Source organism: Leptopilina heterotoma, unplaced genomic scaffold (genome assembly GCF_015476425.1).
Source record: "Leptopilina heterotoma isolate Lh14 unplaced genomic scaffold, ASM1547642v1 Lhet_232, whole genome shotgun sequence".
Classification (NCBI taxonomy): domain Eukaryota; kingdom Metazoa; phylum Arthropoda; class Insecta; order Hymenoptera; family Figitidae; genus Leptopilina; species Leptopilina heterotoma.
In genome coordinates this window covers 196,919-219,528 of record NW_025110949.1, presented here as the reverse complement: position 1 = coordinate 219,528, position 22,610 = coordinate 196,919, and the positions used below count along the sequence as shown (strand labels likewise).

At 26.0% G+C, this 22,610-nt stretch overlaps 1 protein-coding gene across 1 annotated transcript; it reads right to left on the bottom strand.

Annotated features, from left to right (window-relative positions):
• Positions 1 to 1,621: 1,621 nt before the first annotated feature.
• LOC122502491 (GRB10-interacting GYF protein 2-like) lies at positions 1,622 to 22,421 on the bottom strand. Its single transcript, XM_043612586.1, has 13 exons — positions 22,232 to 22,421; positions 21,166 to 21,210; positions 18,398 to 18,632; positions 15,885 to 16,052; positions 14,407 to 14,635; positions 13,979 to 14,171; positions 11,378 to 12,371; positions 7,708 to 8,046; positions 7,258 to 7,566; positions 5,431 to 5,523; positions 3,953 to 5,186; positions 3,620 to 3,849; positions 1,622 to 2,383 (listed from the first exon to the last, which is right to left on the bottom strand). The coding sequence occupies exons 2-13, from the start codon at positions 21,195 to 21,197 to the stop codon at positions 2,258 to 2,260; spliced, it is 4,182 nt and encodes a 1,393-aa protein (XP_043468521.1). The 5' UTR covers positions 21,198 to 21,210; positions 22,232 to 22,421; the 3' UTR covers positions 1,622 to 2,257.
• Positions 22,422 to 22,610: the final 189 nt, after the last annotated feature.

The window sequence follows — 22,610 nt, the reverse complement described above, 5'->3', positions numbered from 1 at the left end:
TGAAATAAAAAGCTAGACTATAAAAGTGAATGTAGAGGAAAAAGATGAAAAGTCAAGACATGTTGAAAATATAATAAGATTTATTTTACCAAGTTGTACGTTAGATACAATAATAATAATAATAATATTGATACAATATCAATCATTATTCTGTTTGTTTAATCATCACTGTATTAATGTACATTTTTTTCCTATTTATACATAAATCTTTCAATTAAGGGAAATAGTTCTTTCTCTGAACAGATGTGAAAACGATTGTTGCAGCGAAAAGACAACATCCCTTAGTTAACAACCTTTACAATATTATGAATGATCATATCTGACGGAACAAATCCAGTCCTGTATTTTTATCGTATCTATTTGCGCAGTAATAGCGATAATTTGCCAAAAATTAAAGTGTTAATTCAAGAATTCATTTAAAAAAAAGAACATCAAAGACTTCAATTTTTTTTCTTTTCTCTCATTCAAATCATTTTTTTGAAACATTTTTTAATTCAAAACAATTTTGCCAATATAAAAAAATAGGTACATTTGAATTTTTATTTTTGTCTTTTTCATTTTTCATTTTTTGCTTTTCAACTATCAACCAATATTTTTAATATATTTGATAAACATTCAAATAAACGAAAAGATAAGAATAACAAAATTATTCAATCATATTTTTTTTGAAAAATAAAAAATTAAATTTCTATTTCAACAACAATATGATTAAATCAATAAAAATTCATTTCAATCATAAATTTGTATTTTTATAATTAGATTCTAAATTTAAGAATCAAAATGGATTTTTTTCATATAATTATTTTAATTAATTTTAAAATCTTTAGAAATCTTTAGAATTCGAAATAGTTTTGCAATTTTTGAAAACAATTTTCAACAAGAATTATTTTTCAACTAAAAAGTGGAAAAATTATTTTTGGTAAAATTTGCAATATTATTTTCGAAAATTGCAATATTTCCAATAAGAAAAATTTAATATTGATACACTTTCAAACAAGGCATTCAAATTTTTCAATCATGCAAAAAATATGCTGCCAATTTCAACAGCAAAAATAAAAATAACAGAAAAAGACATATAAACTGCGCTATTTTTTTTTAAATTTATACGTATGTATAAGTAGGATCATCTATCACTGTACTTCAACTTGTTTAAGTATATAAAAATTGAATTAAAATTCATTAAAATCAACTTCTGCGTAAACTATGTGTTAAATATGAAAAATAATAAAATTTTTTTTTTTATTAACATTTCTTTAAACTATATAAATAATTTTTTTAAGAACTAAATCTAATTTAAAACTGTTGAGTTATTTCTTTTTTCAACAATAGTGCAGTCTAGATATAATTTTCCAAAATCTTTTACATTTTTCTTTTTAATACAAAAAAAAGAAAAATTGATGCTTCGTGTCAAAGATTCAATTATAATAATAATATAAAAAAAAAGAAAATACATGGCACTCGCAGAATGCGCAAATCGCTAGAGAATGAAATGAAGCGAATTTGAATTTCGATCAATGTGCTCTATATTGTGATCGTTTATAAAAATCACGAGCAATTATTTTCGACAAAAGAAACATGATCGAAATTTTTATTCTGAATACTGTTCAAGTCGAGGTGTAATTGGAACTTTATTTTCATCCCCAAACGAACTAATGTCACAAGTATGTAAAAGTTTTAAAATATAAAAAATACTTAAGTTTAAGAAATAAGTTTAGAAAAATACAAAAAGTTCAAGAAACTTTACACAACAGTCAAGAAATCTTCACAAATAAAAAAAAAAAAATTCGACATTATTTCTTTAACAGTGTACAAATTTCTTTCAATTAAAAAAGAAGAAGAAGAAAGAAAACTGTCATAATACAGTTTTCTTTTTTAAATATAACATTTAATCTCAATTAGTTCGCATAAGGACGAAAAAAAAACACATTTGAATTGAAATGATAAGAATGATAACAAAAAATTCGGTGGTTTGAATTTGTCTAATACGTTGAGAAGGACTGTACCTTTGAAAAGGTGTTCCTGTCAGAGAGGAAAGACTGCTGCGTCTACGCAGATTTCAAAGGTTCTCGTCGTCTTCGGATATCCTCCATAGCAATTTTCATAGAAAATTTTTTTAATAATAAACGCGGAGTGTGACCGACGAGTTCCCCTTGAATCCAGTTAGCTACAATAAATAAATAAGTAATCAACTGTCAAACTCCGCGCTGCTTCATTTCCTCGTTTAAACAATGATGAAGCAATTATGTGTGTTTTTCTTTTAGAATCCTTCTCCGTAATCGCGATCGCCAACATTAATACGATCCGGAGCTGATGTCACACTGAAGCCTAGAATTCTGTTGTCCACTTTGAACATTTTACCTTTCTTCGGCTTCTTTGATTTGCCCTAAAAAAAGAAAACAAAAATAAGTTCTATAATTTCCTAAATTCATAAAATAGCTGTATTAAAGTTATTTTCATTGTCGCAAACTTTGCACTCGATAATTAATTTAAAAAAAGTAGCAAATAGTAGCTTTTAAACTAAAAAAAGTAGTAAAAAAAGTTGCTATCGAAAAATTAAATTTGACGACCAAAAAAAACTCGTTTTTAGACACTTCACAAAACTATGACAAAAATTTCATTCTAAATTTTATTTTCCTGACTTTTTCCTAATATTCATCAAAATTATACATTTATTTCTTATCCTGTTAAAAAATTGAATTCTTGCAACAAATTTTATATTATTTATAAAAGAATTTAAATATTTATAAAAATAATTTAATTCCTGCGAAGAATTTTATAAAATTTTTTAAATAATTGATTTCTTTCGACTAATTTTATGCAAATTATAATTTAAATAATTGAATTCCTGACAAATTTTTATTATTCATGAAAAGAATTAAATTCTTACGAACATTTTACACAAAATTTTTTAAATAATTGAATTCAGTTTGGAAATATGAAAATAGTTGATGCTATTCTACATTAATTAAATTCCAGTGAAAATTTTATTTATGAAAATAATTGAATTCCTAAAAGAATTTTATTATTTACGAAAATAATTGAATCCCTGTAAAAATTTTATTATTTATGAAAATAATTGAATTATTGCGAAGAAATTTATTTAAAAAATTTGTTATTTTTCTTAATAATGGAATTCTTTTGGATAATTTTATTAAAATAGTAGATATTGAAAATTATTGAATTTGAGGAAAATTTTTGAAAAGAATTGAAATTTTGAGAAGAATTTTATTAAAATTTTGGAAAATAATTAAAGCTTAGAGAAGAATTTTATTATTTATAAAGATTATTGAAATTTTGACGAGAATTTAAAAAAAATTTTGAACACAATTGAATTTCTGCGAAGAATTTTATTACTTTTGAAAATAATTAAATTTCTGCAATCATTTGTAATTTTTATATAATTTTCCATATTATATCTTATACAATTAACGAACTTTACGTCCTTTTTCACTCAAATTACGATCTTTACGGACCATTTTTAGAAAAAAAACGGACTTTTTTGGACTTGAAGCAAATTTGGAATGTTTGAATTATTATTATTAAATTATTTGAATTATTCCAACCTAGTTGGAGCCCTGTTCACTCTATGGTTCATGCATTAATAGATAGAACTGAATACCTTAACTTCCTGGAATTCAGTAGATGTATTTGGATTGACGGCAGGAGCTGGTTTACAAAGGTCATCGGCTTGTGCCTGAGGACGTTGTGCTGATCGCCATTTGCTTCGTTTCTCTAGAAATTGTCTGGCGAAATCCATGCAGCATCTGTCGTCACCCAAATAGAGTCGCACGTATTCTTTAACTTCATATGCAGATTCAATGTCCCGCAAAAATCCAATGAACGTTGGAACTGTAAATTAAAAGTGCCACAAGAAATTAATTTCAGAGAATTTTACTACAAAAAAAAACAAGTAAAAAAAAGAAAACATTAAGGAAATAAAAATTGCGCCTACTATCAACGGAGACTTGTAGTCCACCGAGTGCTTTACTACACCACTGCGTAAAGTCGTCAGGCTTGGCAGTGTTCTGCTCAAAGAGCTTCTTCACGAGTTCCTCCTCCCGTTTGTTCTTATTCTTCGCGGGTTTATTATTGAGCTGCTGCGCTTGGGGCTGTGGTACAGGAATCACTTTGACGGGAGGTGCCGGTTTTGCGGGCTGCTTCGCTGGAGCATTCGACTTTGCGGGAGGAATGTCGTCCCAGAAGCCGCCAGTGTTGCTGGTCCAAGCTTGACTGCCGGCACTCGTCGAGTTCGCCCAGGTTAATGATTGCGAGGCAGTGCCCCAGATTCCGGCATTTTGCAGAGAAATCGCCGGCTCCTTAGGAACGGTTTTCTCCTGTCGCTCGCGCTCCTTGGCGACGCGTTCCTGCTCCTCGAGTTGGATTTGCGCGAGACTCTTGACCTGCGGCTGTTTGCTGGCAGAGGCCGTCTTCTCGGCCCACTTGAACTGTAGGCGCTTCGAAGAGTCCATCTGCACTGCCTCTTGCGCTGCCTCGAGTGCTTTTTGTTGTGCGACTTGCATCTGCAGAATTTGCTGGAATCGCTGCTGCTCTGCCTTCTTCTCCCGCTCGTGTTTTTGAATATCAGCGAGAGACGAGGCTTGAGCGACAGCCGCTGTGGATTGTGCCCACGGGGCTTTGCTGCGTTCCTGGAGTTTCCGCAGTGCCTCCTGTTCACGTCGTCTTTGCTCGGCTTTTCGCGCCTGTTCTTCCGCCTCGGCTTTACGTTGCGCTGCCTCTTCCTTCTTTCGGACCTCCTCCTCTAATCGCTTTTGCTCCTCTTCCAATTTCTTGCGTTTCTCCTCTTCCTTTCTCAATTTCTCCTCTTGCCTTCGAGCCTCTTCCTTTCGCTTCTTTTCCTCCTCCTGTCTTTTCTTATTCAATTCTTCATCCTGTCTTCGCTTCTCCTCTTTCTTTCGCTCCTCTTCTTTACGTTTCTTCTCCTCTCTCTTTCTCAATTCTTCCTCTTTGAATTTTTCCTCCTCAATACGCTTCCTCTCTTCCTCGATTCGCTTCTTCTTCTCATCCTCAATTCGCTTCTTCTCCTCCTCGAGTCGTTTTGCTTCTTCTGCTTTTTTCGCTCGCTCTTCTTGATGTTGTTTCAACACCTCCTCATTGTGTCGTTTTATCTCCTCTAACTTTTTCATTTCTTCTTTCTTATCATCTTGTAGCCTAAGTTTTTGCTCTTCCTGCAAATATTCATGAATTCATTAATTAAGTTTGATAACTTCACAAGTTCTTAGAAATTTAAAAAAAGCATGAATAATTTTTTATTTAATTTTTCTTTATTTCAAATTTATTTGAACTTTTAAACGTCATAATATTTTTAAATAGAAATATGTACGTAATAGGAATTCAATTTTTTTGGATTTTTGAGCAAATGCTTTGAGTAACAAATAATGCAAAATTCTAGATTAAGAATTTGTCACTTACTAATATTTGTTGCTCAGTCTTAATATCTTTGCCGTGCACATCCCACAATGAATTTGGTATTTGTCCAGGTGGCATTGCTGGTATTGGTCCAACCTAAACAATAAACATCACTTAATTTCAAAAAAAGAATTTTAACAAAAGCTGTAAAATTTGTATTTTCAATAAATATTTGTAAATAATTTTCAAAAAACTTTAAAAAAGTTCTTTGAGAATTTTTAATACCATTTGTTTACAATTGAATTTTATGAAATTCCGATTGTCGGAAATTCTTCAATTAAATATAATAGAAAATAAAAATACCAAATAATTTCAAAAAATTCCATTCAACTTTAAAAAAAAAAAAATTGTAATTCTACAGATCTGTTTTCAAAATTCAATTATTTCTAAAAATTCACGCTATAATGCTTTCAATATTGAATTATTATTTAAATACAAAAATAAATAATATATTGAATAAAAGTGATATTTGGTCAATGAAAAATTGACGAAACGTCGTAAAAATAAAGACTATTTGTCTTTTTAATTCATGTGTTTAGTGTTTTTTTTTGTTTTTTTATTCATACAAAAAACCTACACAACATTTGCTCCAAAACGGATCGACATAATAATCTTAATATATTGAATAATTTAATATTTCTTAAAATTGAATTCTCATAGAGAATTTCATCAACAAATTCTAATTGTTTTGAAAATTTTTATTAAAATAGTAAATATTGAAAATCATTGAATTTCCAAAAAGGATTTTATTATTTATAAAGATAATTTCATTTCATTTTACATATTTTTAAATCAATTTTCATTAAAAAGTTTTACCACAATTCAATTATTTATATATAAAAATAAATAATTTATTAAATTCTTACAAATGAAATCTCATAAAGAATTTTATCAGCAAATTTTTAGGTAATAGAATTGTTTCGACAAATTTAATAAAATTTTTAAGAAGAATTATATTTTTTTGAGAATAATACGATTAAAATTGTATTAAAAATAATTGAAATTCTGCAATGAGTTATATTATTTGTCAAAATAATTGAATTCCTAATAAGAATTTTATTATTTACGAAAATAATTGATTCCGAGTAAAAATTTTATTATTTATGAAAATAATTGAATGATTCCGAAGAAATTTATAAAAGAAATTTGTAAATAATGAAATTCCTGTGAAATTTTTGTTATTTTATGAAAATAATTAAATGTTTGCGTAGAATTTTATAACGATTTTTGAAAATAATTGAAAACTTCTTGAAGAATTTTATTAAATTTTTTAAAAATAATTGAATTCCTGGGAAGAATTTTAATAATAATTTTTCAAAACAATTGAATTGATGAGAAGAATTTTATTAAAATTTTTGAAAATAATGGACTTTTTGAGAAGAATTTTTAAAAAATTTTTGAGAAGAATTTTCCTATCTATTTATAAAGATAATTTAATTATTGATGAGAATTTTAAAAAAAATTTGAAAATAATTTAATTTCTGCAAAGTATTTTATTACTTTTCAAAAGAATTGAATTCTTGTTATGAATATTGATATTTATCAAAATATTTGAATTTTGGAAAAGAATTTTATTAAAATTCCTTAGAATAATTGATTTTACGGAAAGAATTTATGCAATTTTGTTATTTATCAAGCTAATTGAATTCTTTTGCAAAATTACTTAAAAATTTTTGAAAATAATTAATTTTCTGCGACGAAAGAAATAGGGGAAATTTAGGGAAAATTTTCAAAATAGGGTACGTTTAGGGGCCAAAATTAAAAAGAGAAGTTAAGAGAAAATATCATTGAATAATTAAAAGATAAAACGAACTAAGTATAAATATTTACCTGCGTGAGCCAATTTTGTGCATTAAACGGAGTGGCAATGTGAGGCGGCGGTTGGGGCCAAACAGAATCAACTGGAACTTGTGGATGTCCGTTCGCGTGAACATTCAACTGTCTCAGCAATGATTTAATAGCATTATTTTCTTGAGTCGGTGCGGGATTGACAACCATAGGCGAAGTTTGCATTCCCGGTAAATTTTGTGGATTATTTCTCTCTTGAATCATTTGCTGCAAAAATCCAAGTGGCGCTGAATGCGCCGCATTTGTTGGATGACCGCTTGCCGCCAAATGATTCTCCAACTGTGTTTTTGTCTAAAAAAAAAAGAGAAAGTCGAATATTTTCTTTTCCCCTATGAAAGCCATCATTCATTGGTTGAAGAAAAATTAATTTTCCCATCATTGAATTATTTTCATTTCTGGGATTCGACTTGAAAGAAAAAGAAAATTACCGACCTGCATTTGATTGAACAATTGCATCACAGGATTTGATGTCTGTGTTGCCAAAGGTGTCACAAATGGATTATGATTCATTTGCATGTCTGATAATTCCGACTCCTGAATGACATATTGTAATATTAATTGATTCTGTTCAATTGGACTCAACGACGCCCAATGCTCCGATTGTGAAAGTTTAGCGATCGCCATTTGCCGGAGGAACATTTGATTTTGCATTAGTTGAAGCCTCTGATATTGAAGTAACAACATTGGATCGTCGATCGCTGGTTTTGGTAAATTGCTGCCTGGCATTCCAGGTAACACTGGATTTGGAACACCGGGATTTTGACTTGACATCTGAAAAAAATTACAATTCATTTTTTTAACTGCTCATTATTTTTTTCACGAAGTATTCATTGAAAATTATATTTCGAAGATTATTAATATAGTGCCAGGCAAAAATTAACAAACCTGTGTTGAATTACAAAAATTACCAATTTTTAAAAAATAAATTGAAAGTAAAAAAAAATGTTCTTTGAAAAGAAACATTCCATCATCTTTTGATGATGGAATATTTCTTTTCGAAGAATATTTTTCTTTTTGAAAAGTAATTGAATTTCAGAAAAATATATTTTCTAGTAATATTTCTCGTAATAACAATTTCTGTTCATGATTTGTTTTAAATTTTGTTATTTTCCCTTTATTACTATTTTCAAATAATCCGACATGTCATTATATTTGATTGACATTTTCGTTATTATTGTCGATAAATTTACTTTGTAGAGAATTGTCTATTCATTGGTTTGATTATTAATTATTTTCGTTATGCGTCAATAAATTTTTCTTATAAATAACTCCATTAATTATCTTTCTACAATTAACTTTCAAAGTAAATTAAAATTGCTTTATTTCGTATTATTTATGTTAAAATATCAGTCTGTGTGATATTTAACAAATTTTATTAACCACAATAAATTAATTTTTGTTCCTATTAAAAGCTACTGAAACCTTAAAAATTGCATTTTATTATTTTCAATAAACTAAAAACAAAAGAAACTTAGTCTTGTCTTGTTTATTAAAACTGTGTTTCTATTGCTTCGCGCCGCATAGCCAAATATAATTCACAGTGGCTCAAATTTCTAAACAAAAATTGCAAACTCGCCTAAAACACATAGCGATAGTTTATCTGAAGAAGAATCTCCTTTCTTTGTGCTCAATTTTTTAAAAATAGTCGAATTCTTTAGAAAAATTTTATTAAAATTGTATTTGAAAATTATTCAATTACTGCGAAGAAATTTATCATTTATGAAAAGAATTCAATTGTTGAAAAGCAGTTTATTCAATTTTTAAAAAAATAATTGAATTCTTATAAAAAATGTTATAAAAACTTTTGATATAATAATTGAATTCTTGCGGAAAATATCATTGAAATTGTGTTAAATATAATTGAATTCCTGCGTAGAATTTCATTATTTATAAAAAATAATTGAATTCTTGCGAAGAAGTTTATTCAATATTTTTTACTAATAATTGAATTCTTTCGAAAAATTGTATTTTCAAAATGTATTGAAAGTAATTAATTCCTGCGAAGAAGTTTATTATTTACAAAATAAATAATTGAATTTTTTATAAGAATTTTATTAAAATTTAAAACAAATAATAAAATAATTTATTAGTTAAAAAGTGAATTTTATAAAATTTTGAATCTGAAATTAATCAAAGATTGAAAATTGATATTTGAAAATAATAATATTTGTAACCCTTCCAGAATTCAATTATTTTCTATAATTTTCAACTAAACTTCATCTCTAAATCAATTTAAAAAAAAATTTTGCAAAAGTTCATTAAAATTTTTTATAATTCAATTATTCAAATTCAATTCAAACTGTGCAATTAAAATTCTTAAAAAGTTGATTTTTAAAAATAGTAACAAAATACCTACTTGAATAAAATTAATTATTTTCAATTAAATTTTACAAAATTTCAATTATTCAAAAAGATTTTTATTACCTATTATAAATTCTTTGCAAGAATTCAATTATTTTTATAAATAATAAAATTTTTCACATAAATTCAATTATTTAAAAAAATGCAATAAAATTCGTTGTAAGAATTCAATTATTTTCATAAATAATAAAATTTTTCACAGGATAATAAAATTTTAAATAAATTTCTCGAATAATTAATAATGTAATTGCGTACAAAAAGTTTTGGAAAATTTTTTGCAAGAATTCAATTTTTCTTCACAAATAATGAAGTTCTTCGCTAAAATTCAAATATTTTTAAAATCTACTATTTTAATATAATTTCTCAAAAATTTTATTCTTTTTTTCACAAATTCAATTATTTTCTCAAACAATAAATCGATTATTCGAAAATTCTTCAATTTCAGAAAATGAAAACTTCCAATAATTTAAAAAAAACTCAAAAAAAGTTTTTCAGAAAAATTAATTCTACAGAATTGTTAATGAAAAATTTTGAAAAATTCAAATTTTTAAAGATTTTAATATGAAACCTTTTCAAAATTCAATTATTTCGAAAAATTCACGCTATAATGATTTTAATAATATAATTAGATAGATAATGATAGATAATAGTATTCAAATATTATCTAAAATTTTAACTGAAATTTATTTTTAAAACAATTTTTATTAGAAAATTCTACGAGAATTCAATTGTTTAAATAGAAAAATAAAAAAATTATTGAATAAATGAATGTTTCTCAAAATTGAATTCTCATAAAGAATTTTATCAAAAAAATTTTTAAATAATTGAATTTTTTAGAACGAATTTTAATAAAATTTTCAAGAATAATTGCATTTTTCGAGTATTTCGATTAAAATTTTATTAAAAATAATTAAAATCCTGCGATGAGTTTTATTATTCATGAAAATAATTGAATCTCTGTAAAAAATGGTTTATTTATTAAAATAATGAAATCATTGCTAAGAAATTTATAAAAAAAAATTTGTAAATAATTGCATTCCTGTGAAATTTTTATTTATTTAATGTTTGCGAAGAATTTTATTAAAATTTTGTTTAAATAATTAAATTTTTTTGGAAAATTTTATTAAAATAGTAGATATTGAAAATCATTGAATTGGAGGAAAATTTTTGAAAATAACTCAAATTTTGCCAAGAATTTTAATAAAATCTTTGAAATTTTGTAAAATTTTAAATTAAATCCATTTGAAGTTGATTTAATTATTCATTAAATAATTTATTTATTTTATGATAGTTGTTTAAGAATTAACTTATTTAAAACGAAATTATTGTAAGAAATAGAAAAAATTGAAAAAATTGTTTTTTATTAGAATTCGTGGTAATTTTATAATTTATGAGTCAAACAAAAAAGATACCAAAATTCAGAGTTTTCTTATGAATTTTAAATATTCAATTTTTTCCAATACTTTTACTTAAAATCCCTGACTTTTCCCTGACTTCTCTGATCTGTGGAAATCCTATTTATTTAAATATCTTTGTTTATACTGCTGCTAATTGATAAAAAAAAGGCGATAATACTTTGAATCTCTTGTAGGTGATCAAAGGTTATAATTTCCAAGCTGCATATGTTTTCTTTAAAAAATTTAAACTGAAATAATTACTGTTTGCCTCTTTCCCACCCGATGACCCTATTTGCTTTTAGTTCCTTTAATTTTGTAACTAAAGAACAAATGACAAAACTTACTTTGAGTGGAGGAATCAGAGGTCCGGGCTTAAACGGAACTCGTCCGTACATATTCATCAGATCTCCGAGGGAAGCGTATCTTTCGTCGCAAGTTCGCCTAACGAGTAGACTTGCCGAGAAGTAGCCTTGCTTCCACCACTCGGCCATTTCACTAGCCAAAAATGGACCCTGAACTTCACCCTGTGGATCGCGGTAAAACCACTTTTCCAAAACACTGGAATTATCCAAATTTTGAATTGAATTCGAATCGGGAGGATTGACCTGTTCGCCCCTATGGCCGCCGTCTTCCGACATCAATTTGGCAACCAGAGCGTCCGCCTCCTGATCCATTCTATCCAAATGCTCGTCCATTTTCTGATTCATTTGATTCATGACACTTGCAGTGTTGATGAAGCCCGTTTTCAATTGCGGAGGCTGTCGACTCATCAGTATCACAGCAGGATCTATATTTAAATTCTCCTCGTTGTTCTCCTTGAATTTACTGCTCTCAATGGGCTTCCTGTCGGCATCGTTTAATTTTTCACTGTGTGCCTGCTGCTCGGTAGGCAGTGCTTTTCTGGACGGGAAGTTTTCGTGATGAGCTTTAGATTCGGGAGTGGGTGGCGGAGCTTTCATTGGTGCGGTGCTGTTCCTCGATGTGGTGGTTCTTGGCGGTGAGAGACTTGGTCTCTCCTGATCGCCTTTATCCTCGAATGGGTGTAATGATTTGGCTCGCTCTTTATTTGCGGCGTTGATTGTCGTCGCTGTGGCCGTTGTCGCCGTCGCTGTCGTCGTCGTCGTTGACGTGTACGTTTGACGCTTTGTCAATTGGTCCTGCGCTGAATGTTTATTATTCTGCTTCGACGTGTTTCCCTCGGACACTTTACGCGTTTTTGGCTCGTGTGAAGCGTCACCGCCTTGGCCCCCATCCTCGTCATCGTCTGAATACATTCCACCATGGAAAGCGCCTGAAGCATCGAAACTACCTCCACTTTCACTTGGATTTTCAGTCGCCCTATTTACAAACAAAAAGAAACCATTTAAAACGATTTTTTTACATTCATTAAAAATATGAAATTCTATCAAAATAATTTTTCACAATCTCTGATAACGGTTCGCTCTCGGTTAAGTTTTTTTCATCGCACTCAAGGTAAAAAGGTCCTGAGATCAAGGGATCATCATTTCCTTCACCGAATGCTAATCTATAGCTAAAGTTCTTCATTGATTGTCTCTTTTCAAAACTTGTCTATTTCGTATTATTTTTCAGGATGTGCCACAAAAATTAGATTTTGTTTTCTTCTTAATTTTCCCTAATTTCCAAAATGAATTTTGACTTTTCAAGGTTGACACAAAAATTTAACTTTGTTTTCCCTGACTTTTCCCTGATTTCCAGACAAAATTTTAGTTTTTTCTCTGACCTTAAAGAATATTCTGATTCACTCTAAAAATTATTAGACACCCAAAATAATGTTCTATTACATTTCTTTACGAATTTCTTCAATTATACAATCAATAACTTCTTTTGTAAATAAATATAATTTCATAAATAATAAAATTAATCGAAGCATTTATATTATGTTTAATACAATTTCACAAGAATTGCTCAAAAATGTAATTATTCTTAAAAATTTAATTTCAATTCCTCGAAAAAATCCATTATTTAAATAAATAATAAATGTTTTTTTTTTTTTTTTTTTCAATAATAAATGTTTTTTAAAATTCTTTATAAGAATTCAATTATTTACTAAAATATTAGAATTTTTCTCAGGAATTCAATTATTTTAATAAAAATCATCGATAGAAATCAATTATATTAAATAAAATTTTAATTAAAATTTTCTTGAAAAATTCAATTATTCTTTCAGATTTTAATAAAATTCTTTCCATGAATTCAATTATTTTCATAAATAATTCTTCGAAAGAATTCAGTTTTGTCGATGAAAAACAAAATTATTCCCGAAAATTCAATTATTTTTAGGCATTTTAATAAAATTGCTTGCAAAATTCAATTATTTTGATAAATAACGATATTCATCACAAGAATTCAATTCTTTTTAAAAGTAATAAATTTCTCCTTGTAAATTCAATTATTTTAAAAAATTCTAATAAAATCGTTCGCAAGAATTGAATCATTTTTATAAATAAATAATTTTTTTTTTATTTTTTGAATAAAATTAATGAATAGCTTTAAGAATTTTTAAAGAAAAAATTATAATTTTTTGGAAATAAAAATATTGTTATAGGGTCAGTTGGGGGAAATCAGGGTGTCTAACAAGGATTGAGAAAATAATTCCCTGACTTTTTACTAATTATTTTCTAGAATTTGTAACTAAAATTTGTTTCAAAATCAATTATTTTAATAATTTAGAGAAAGTTCTTCGAGAAGTCAATTATTTAATTAAAACATTCCTTTTCTATAACAGCATGTTTTTTTGAAAAGTTTTTAACATGAAAAAGGAAATTTAAGAGCAGTTTAAGGTTTCCAATATTTTCAAAGTTGACAAAAAAATCGAAAGTTTTGTAGCATTTCTAAAAATTAAATATTTTTTTACTACTTTGGTTAAAATTCCCTGTGGCAACCCTGTTTCTGTCGAAATTTTTTTAAAAACTCGAAAACTTTACCATTCTGGAAGGTTGTCGTGGTTATCATGGTGATTAGGATCCCAAGGTCTGCGAGATGGTGGATGATGGGACGCATCATAAGGACCTCTATGATTTCCCCTGTGCTCCCAACGTCCTGCAATTCGATTTTCTTCGCCTTCCCCGTCAGGTTTGTCTTTATCAGAATTGCCTCCATCGCGCCAATTACCTTTCCCTAGAAAATTAAGTTAAATTATTTAAACATCTCCAAATCTATAAATTTATTTAATAATTCTTGAAAAAATGTCTACAATCAACTCGAGAGAAAATAACACATAGGTATTAAAATTTAAAAAAACGATTTAATCATTTTTAATAAAAACTTGTCAAGATTAAACGTTTCTTTAAATTTCTGAACGATTTTGCTTTAAGCAAGTGAAGTAGTAACCGAAAAAAGGAATATCAGTTACCTCCCCATTTGTCGCTTCGACTGTTGGAAGTAACCCTCCAGCCGTCGTCATCCTCACTGCCACCTCGATGACGACGCCAATTACTTTCCATGAGGGAACCCCCACTTGGTCCACGACCTAATTCTTTTCGTGGACTAGTTGAACCATTCCACTCCCCTGGATCCGCAATCCCGTTTCTTTCAGACCAACCGCGTTCACTTTGTGACCTTTCGTATGGTCTGCTTCTTGCCTAAATTTCCCATTGGACAGTTCAAGAAAATTTTATTTCACAGCAGCAACTTTCAAAATTGTAAATTTAAAAACGATTTTTCAATTTTAATAATTATACTTTCTATAAGAAATAAGAGTTTTAGAATTAATATTGATTAAAAGTTGGATCAATTGAAATTACAATTAAAATTTTGATAAGTTAAAATTAAAAACTGTCTGTCTGTTTTTCCCTGAATTTTTCCTTATTTTTAACTTTTTCCCTTACCCCTTAAAAATCCCAAGGGCAATTCAATCATAAAAAAATATCTTTAAAAGCAAAAATTTAATTTAAAATATAAAATTAATTGCAAAAAAAAACTCGTTTTAGACACTTCACAAAACTGACAAAAATTCTATTTAGCTATATTTTATTTTCCTGACTTTTTTCCAATTTTCATCAAAAATATTAACTTCTTTAAAAAAAAATTTTAAATAATTGAATTCTGTTTGGAAATATGAAAATAGTAGCCATAATAATTGCTGTAACTTTTTCCTTTTGCATATTTCTTGAAAAATGTTTTAGAACACTAATTTTATGATACAAAGAAACGCTTTAAAGCAAAAAAAGAAATATCGATTTTTTTGAAATCCTTGACCAGAATAATCCCTTTGAATAATTTATTGATCGAGAAACTATTGAAAACTTGAAAATATCTTCTAAACAAAAATTTAATTAGAAAAATATTTTTTCTTCTTATTCGTTAATTAAAAGTGTTGTGAATTTCATCAAAATTAAATTACTTTTTGTGTTTTTTAAGTAAAATTATTCTCTCAATAATTTATAAATGATAATAATAAACAAAATGGGAGATGTTCATTACATGAAAATTTGTCTTCCTCTTTACGACCAACGAAAAAAATTACAAGGAAGCAATAACATTATTTAATTCTTTTACGGAACCTTCGATTTCTCAAAATTATTTTTTTATTTAAATTTACAAAAACTGTATCGATTGGTAAAAAAAATTTCCAAATCTGAAGGGTAAATGTCTATTTAATAACAAGATATGAAAGAGGTACATATCAAATTATTAAAATAGAGGAGAAAATTTGAAATAGATGGAAAAAGATCAATATGTACCTGCCTTTGAAATTTTCAGGTAGTTAAAAAAAATTGGCTAATACCTTTTGCGAATGTAAAAAATATTGAAAATTACGTAATGAATATAGATAATTCGGTAAAATTGAAAGTGATAAAATTTAACGAGAAAATAAAAATAGAGCCTCACGGAAAAAGGTTGTGTATCGCTTCTAGATCCGTCTCCTGATTCCTCGAAACCACGTGAATAGGAAGAAGAGTATAGACCACCTCTTCCGATTCTTCCACGCCCCCCACGATCAACACTACCTCCTCTTCCTCGACCAGGCGTGCTTGTTATTCCACCATTCCACAGTCGCTAAAAATACACAAACTCCAATTAAAACCACATTTTTCTTTATAGGTAAAAAGAAAATTTTCATTTTCTATACACAAGTAATGCGCAATTTGGAAAAAGTCAACAAAAGTTTCTCTTTTTTTTTAAAAACAAAATTTATATTTTCTATCGTTATCTCGACTGCGACATTCTTAAATCAAAAACATACAAAACATTTATGAATTATTAGGGTTGTCACAAAAATTTAATTTTGTTTTTTCCTGACTTTTCCCTGATTTCCGGACAAAATTTCGACTTTTTTCCTGACCCTAAAGAATATCCTGATTCACTCTCAAAATTATTAGATACTCGAAAAATGTTCTATTACATTTATTTACGAATTTCTCTAATTGTAAAATTATTCGAAAACATCAATAACTTCATTTTTAAATAAATTCAACAACTTATAAGAATATTATTAAAAAACATGAAATTATAAGAATATTGTTACTGTAACTTTTTTAAAATTATTTTCATCATTTCAATTCAATTATTATTTTCTAGAATTTTTTACTAAAATTCTTCTTTAAATCAATTATTTTTTAATAATTATTGAAAAAGTTCTTTGAGAATTTGAAAATTCCATTAAAATTTAAAAAAAAAATTAATTCTACAGAATTATTAGTTAAATATATGAAACATTCGTTTTTATTAATAATTAAATTATTCTCGGACGTTAAATTTTTATAAAAAAATTTAATTTAAAACCTTTTAAAAATTCAATTATTTCTAAAAATTTACGCTATAATGCTTTTAATATTCAATTACTATCTAAAATTTTAACTGAAATTCTTTTTAAAATCATTTTTTATTCGACAATTTTACGAAAATTGAATTATTTAAATACAAAAATAAATAATTGATTGAATAATTGAATTTTTCTTATTGAATTCCTTATAAAGAGCTAAATCCCAATTTTTTTTTTGAATAATTAAATTGTTACAAAGAATTACATTAAATTTTTTTTTAAATAATTAAATTCATTCAAGAAATTTAATTAAAAGTGCATTGAAAATAATTATTAAATTTTAAAACAAATTATGTACAACATTTTTCTTAATAATTCTTTTGAAGAATTTTTATAACATTTTTAAGAATAATTAAATTCTTTTGTATAATTTTATTAAAATAGTAGATATTAAAAATCATTTAATTGAGAAAAATTTTTGAAAATAATTGAAATTTTACCAAAAATTTTATTAAACGTTTGCGTAGAATTTTATGAATAATTCTTTTTAAATAATTAAATTCTTTTGTATAATTTTATTAAAATAGTAGATATTAAAAATCATTTAATTGAGAAAAATTTTTGAAAATAATTGAAATTTTACCAAAAATTTTATTAAAATTTTTGAATTCCTAAAAAGAATTTTATTATTTATAAAGATAATTGAAATTTTGACGAGATTTTTTAAAATATTTTTAACATAATTGAAATTTTTCAAAGAATTTTATTATTTTCGAAAATATCTGAATTATTGCATTCATATGTAACTTCTACAAAATTTAATTTTTAAAAATGTTTTTAACTAAAATTCTTCTATAAATCCATTATTTTTATTAATTAATGAAAACATATTTTAAAAAATGTAATTAATTTCAGAAGAATTTGAATTATTAACATTTTTCAAAAGTCTAAGTGAGACAAACAAAAATACCCCCAGAATTAAGAATTTTCTTAAATGAATTCTAAAAATTAAATTTTTTCCAATACTTTTGATAAAAATCCCTGATATTTCCTTGTTTCCCTGAAAAATTATATTTTTTCCGACTTTTTCCTGAATACCCTAATTTCCCTGACTTGCGCCAACCCTGATTATGTAGATTTTAATTCGAAAATTGTAAAAAAATGATTTTTTTAGTAAAAAGAAAGAAGGGAAATGTACTAATATTGTGAAAGTCTGGCACAAGGGTTCCAGAGTGATGTATTTTTAGACTGCAACCAAGTATGACACACTTCTCAATATAATAGACATTATACGAACACAATATTCGAAAATAAAATTTTAAAAAGTTTAATTACATTAGAAAAAAAAATTCCCTTCCTTATTCTTGCTCTATTTCGTAAATTCTTTTTTTTTAATTCTATTGATTTTCTCTACATTTTCTTTTCTTTTTAACTATTTTTATTTTTTTTACAAGCAATTTTTTTTCATTCAGGCTAAAAAATTCTGTAAAAACTATTTCTAATTTTATTCAAAGATTGCAACTTCGGTATTTTATTTTATTTATTTACTTTCCTTTTGAAACGTGATTCCATTTGTTACTTGAAAATTTAAATATTGAACTAGAAATAGGAAAAATAAATTTTGAAAAAAATTGCTCACCATTTCATCCTCTGTCATTTGAATTAAAGCCAGTGGTAGTTGGGCTTTGTCGGCAAATATAGCTCCGAAACTTGATAATGTTTCAGGCGGTTTATAATTACGGTCGAAAAGAGCTAGCATTTCTTCTCGACCATATCTATGATCGGCTAGCTGATACCGAGGAGCAATAAGGCTTGTCAAACCACCACCACCACCCCCACCGGCACTGCAATTGTCTCCTGCTAGATTGCGCAACCTGCACAACATATTTTACATTCTTTTAATATCTTCTTTTTTTTCTACAAAAATTCGCACAATGATAAAATATTTTTAAACTGGAAAACAATTCCAGTAAATTACTGTAAATTAATTACTGCTTATTCTTACTTTTATTTCAAATAAATAGTAAATTACAACTATAAAATATTTTGCCATTGCTCATCCCAATATTTTATCTTTTCATTTAATTTCCTAAAGTTCTAATCGTTCAAATGAACGAATTTTTAAATATTTTAAAAAATTTACTAAATAGAAAATAATTCAAATTACCCATTTTCTCTTAGTTTAAAATTTTATTTTTTAATGTACAAAATAATTTCGTTAATAAAAACAAATTAAATTAAGCACCAAAACAAAATGTTTAACTTTGTTTTTCCACTGATTTCCAGACAGAATTTTCACTGTTTCCCTAACCCTAAAGAATATTCTGATTTACTCTAAAAATTATTAGATACTAAGAAAAATGTTCTCATTCATTAATTTACGAATTTCTTTAATTATATAAAATTATTCGAAAACAACAAAAACTTCATTTTTAAATAAATATTTAATTAAATTATTTCTAAAAATTCACGCAATAATGCTTTTAATATTAAATTCTTATCTAAAATTTGAACCCAAATTCATTTTTAAATCAATTTTTATTAGAAAATTCTACGAGAATTCATTTATTTAAATACAAAAATAATTGAATATTTACAAAGAATTTTGTAAAAAAAATTTTTAATAATTGAATTCTTTAGCGAAATTTTTTTTATTATAATAGTAGGTATTGAAAATAATTGAAATTCGAAAATTTTTTGAAAATAATTGAATCGATTACAATAATTATTTTATAATTCAAATTTCTAAAAAAAAATCAATTAAACTCAAATTTTCAAAGACTCTAATTTGAAACCTTTTCAAAATCCAATTAATTCTAAAAATTCACACTATAATGCTTTTTAAATTCAATTATTTACTAAAATTTTAACTTAAAATTCAATTTCTAAATCAATTTTTATTAGAGAATTCCACCAGAATTCAATTATTAAAATACAAAAATAAATAATTTATTTATTAATTGAATGAAGAATTTTATTAAATTTTGTTTAAATAACTGAAATAACTGTTTGTTAAGAATGTTTTAAAATTTTTGATAATAATTTAATTCTTGAGAAGAATTTCGCTATTTATTTAAAAAGATAATTTAATTCTTGATGAGAATTTTTAAAAAATATGTTAATAATATAATTTCTGCAAAATATTTTGTAACTTTTCAAAAAAATTGAATTCTTCTTACGAATTTCGATTTTTATCAAAATAATTGAATTTTGGAAAAGAATATTATTAAAATTTTTGAAAATAATTGATTTTATGTGAAGAATTTTGTTGTTTATCAAGAAAATTGAATCATTTGCAGAATTTAAAAAAAAATTTTGAAAATAATTTGTTTTCTGAAAATTGTTTTCAATAATGAAATTATTTGGTAAATTTTATGCAAGAATAGTAAATATTGAAAATCGTTAAATAGCGATAAATATTTGAAAATAATTGAATTCTTATGATGAATATTGTTATTTATACGAAAATAATTGAATTTTGCAAAGAATTTTTTTTTAAACTCCTAAAAATAATTAAATTTCTGTGAAGAATTTTGTTAATTCAATTATTTTTAGGAATTTAAAAAAAAAATCTTTGCAAAATTCAATTGTTTTCGTATAAATAACAATATTCATCACAAGAATTCAATTATTCTTGTCAGAATTCGAAAAAAATTAATGTTTTCTATTAGAATTCGTGGTAGTTTCATAATTAATGAGGCAAACAAAAAATACATAAAAATCAGAATTTTCTTATGAATTCTAAAAATTTAATTTTTTCCAGTACTTTTCCCCTGATTTCCCTGACCTGTGGCAACCCTGTAAAAATATCGAAAGTTCAAAACCTTATAAATATTTTCATTTAAATTTTCTATAAATTTCCTTTTCTAATGAAAAGCAAAAATTTAAATTCATATTTAAAACAATTTTCTAATTATTTCATTCAGTAAATTTTAGAATAATTCTACGATTATGTTATCTACATTCAAATAAGATAAGTTACGAACCTATTTAGATAAACAATGAAACTTGATAGAAAATAGAAATTCATTATTTAGATAAATAAGAAATTCGTTTTGTTTTCTCTTAATTTTTGGCTAAAAATCATTTCTTTCATTCTCTTTTTTTCATCATTTCCAAACTATTTCAATAGAATATTTCCTTACGTAATCATTCAGTCAAAAATCTTTTAGAGGATCTTATGTTTATCCTATTACAATAAATTAATATAATAGGATTTAAGAAAGCTTTACTCGAAACATACCGAACTAATGTAGATGTAAAGTCAAACTCATGTTTTATAGACAAATAAAAGTGGTGTCAACTATAAGATGAATAAACTTAATAAAACAAAAAAATGTTTCGAAAAATTTACTTTATATTCTACGGGTAAAATAGAAATTTAAAATTAAATTTAAAATAACTCACCATTCTGGGCCGAACTTCAAAGAATCCGTCATGATGATCTAAATTCTGCAAAAAAACGAAAAATTGATATTTAATTTTTTTTTTAGAAAACTAGAATTAAAAAAAAGTAAAATTTCCCCCATTGTCCACTTGAATAGTTTAGATAAACAAACTTCAGCACTTACATAATTTTATGGACACAAAATAAAAAGTTTACTATCTTGAAAAAAGTTGATATTGATAAAAAAGTTTCGCCAAACTTGAAAGAAAATTAAATTATAAACAAAGATAGTAAAAAATATAACAATGTACACTAATTTTAAATCACTTATTAAAAAACTATTTCGACAGTACTAACAAAAATTCCGTGTATAATTTGAAAAAAACTAGAAATAAAATAATTTTTTCTTATCTCTTTCTGTTTTTTTTTAAAAATAAATAATATTGGTTTTTAACAAAATTTCTACTTTATCTTTTTAGAACATTTTTTTCACACACATACACACATTTTAATTATTGCCTTCCAATCGCACTCGAAACAAATCTGCTTTTATGTTATAAAAAAATATTTTATAGTTCAAAATTCCAGTTAAACAATGTGATACCATCTGTTAGAATAATGAAAAAGACACAAAAGACGCTGAAAATAATTGTTTATTGTTAAGCAGAAAATCAATAGAAATATTTTTCTTTCACTCCCAGGAAGAAAAAAACTTAACCACCAACAAGTGCGTAATTAAAAAACAAAATTTCACATTAAAAAAAAATGTCCGTATCATTAATTCAGGTGAATTATTTTCTCTATAGAAAAAATTGTAAATGGCCATGAAGAAAGAAAATTTCAGAGTTTGAATTTTTTTTTTGTCAAGTGTTTAAATTTATCCGGTGAGGAATTGAAAGAAAATAATATCGATAATAAACAGAAACACTAAATTTTTTGTCGATTATGATTATGATCGTATGTGATTGAATTGCTTTTATTTACGACATGTTTTTTTTATTATTATAAAGGCACACACAATTCCCGTGAGCCAAGGTGGCAGCGTTAACCACACTTTTTTTTCGGCAACAAAACGATGAAAATTACCTGAACACGATGTATTAAAGGACACGACGAAGTTGATCCAAAAACACTATGTTTTTAAATAATATGTGAGCGTAGATACAACGTGAATAAAGTGCGAGAAATACCTTAATTCACTTCAAAATCACTCTGCGAAAAATACAATACACCAATATGGCTGACAGCTTTTTGGGACAGTCCAGGACAAGCTGGGACATTCACAGGGTTGAGTTACTTTTTACGTAAACAATATTTTGCACTAGTTAAGGTGCATTCACAGTTCTAGTGCAATTTCATTGATGCTGGTAGAATGGTGGAATTTTGTAAATAATTGATTAATCAAATAAATTTTCCAAAAACAGCAATCATTTTATTAGTCAAAATTGTTCCACTATTCTACCAC

Bases quoted from the DNA above. Each gene is read 5' to 3' on its own strand.
- LOC122502491 (XM_043612586.1), bottom strand. From the start codon at position 21,197: ATGACGGATTCTTTGAAGTTCGGCCCAGAATG. The intron at 8,047-11,377 runs GTAAGTTTTGTC...AATTTTTTTCAG, and splicing joins CTCTGATTCCTCCACTCAAA to ATGTCAAGTCAAAATCCCGG. The intron at 2,384-3,619 runs GTATTCAGTTCT...TTCTTTTTTTAG, and splicing joins CTGAATTCCAGGAAGTTAAG to GGCAAATCAAAGAAGCCGAA.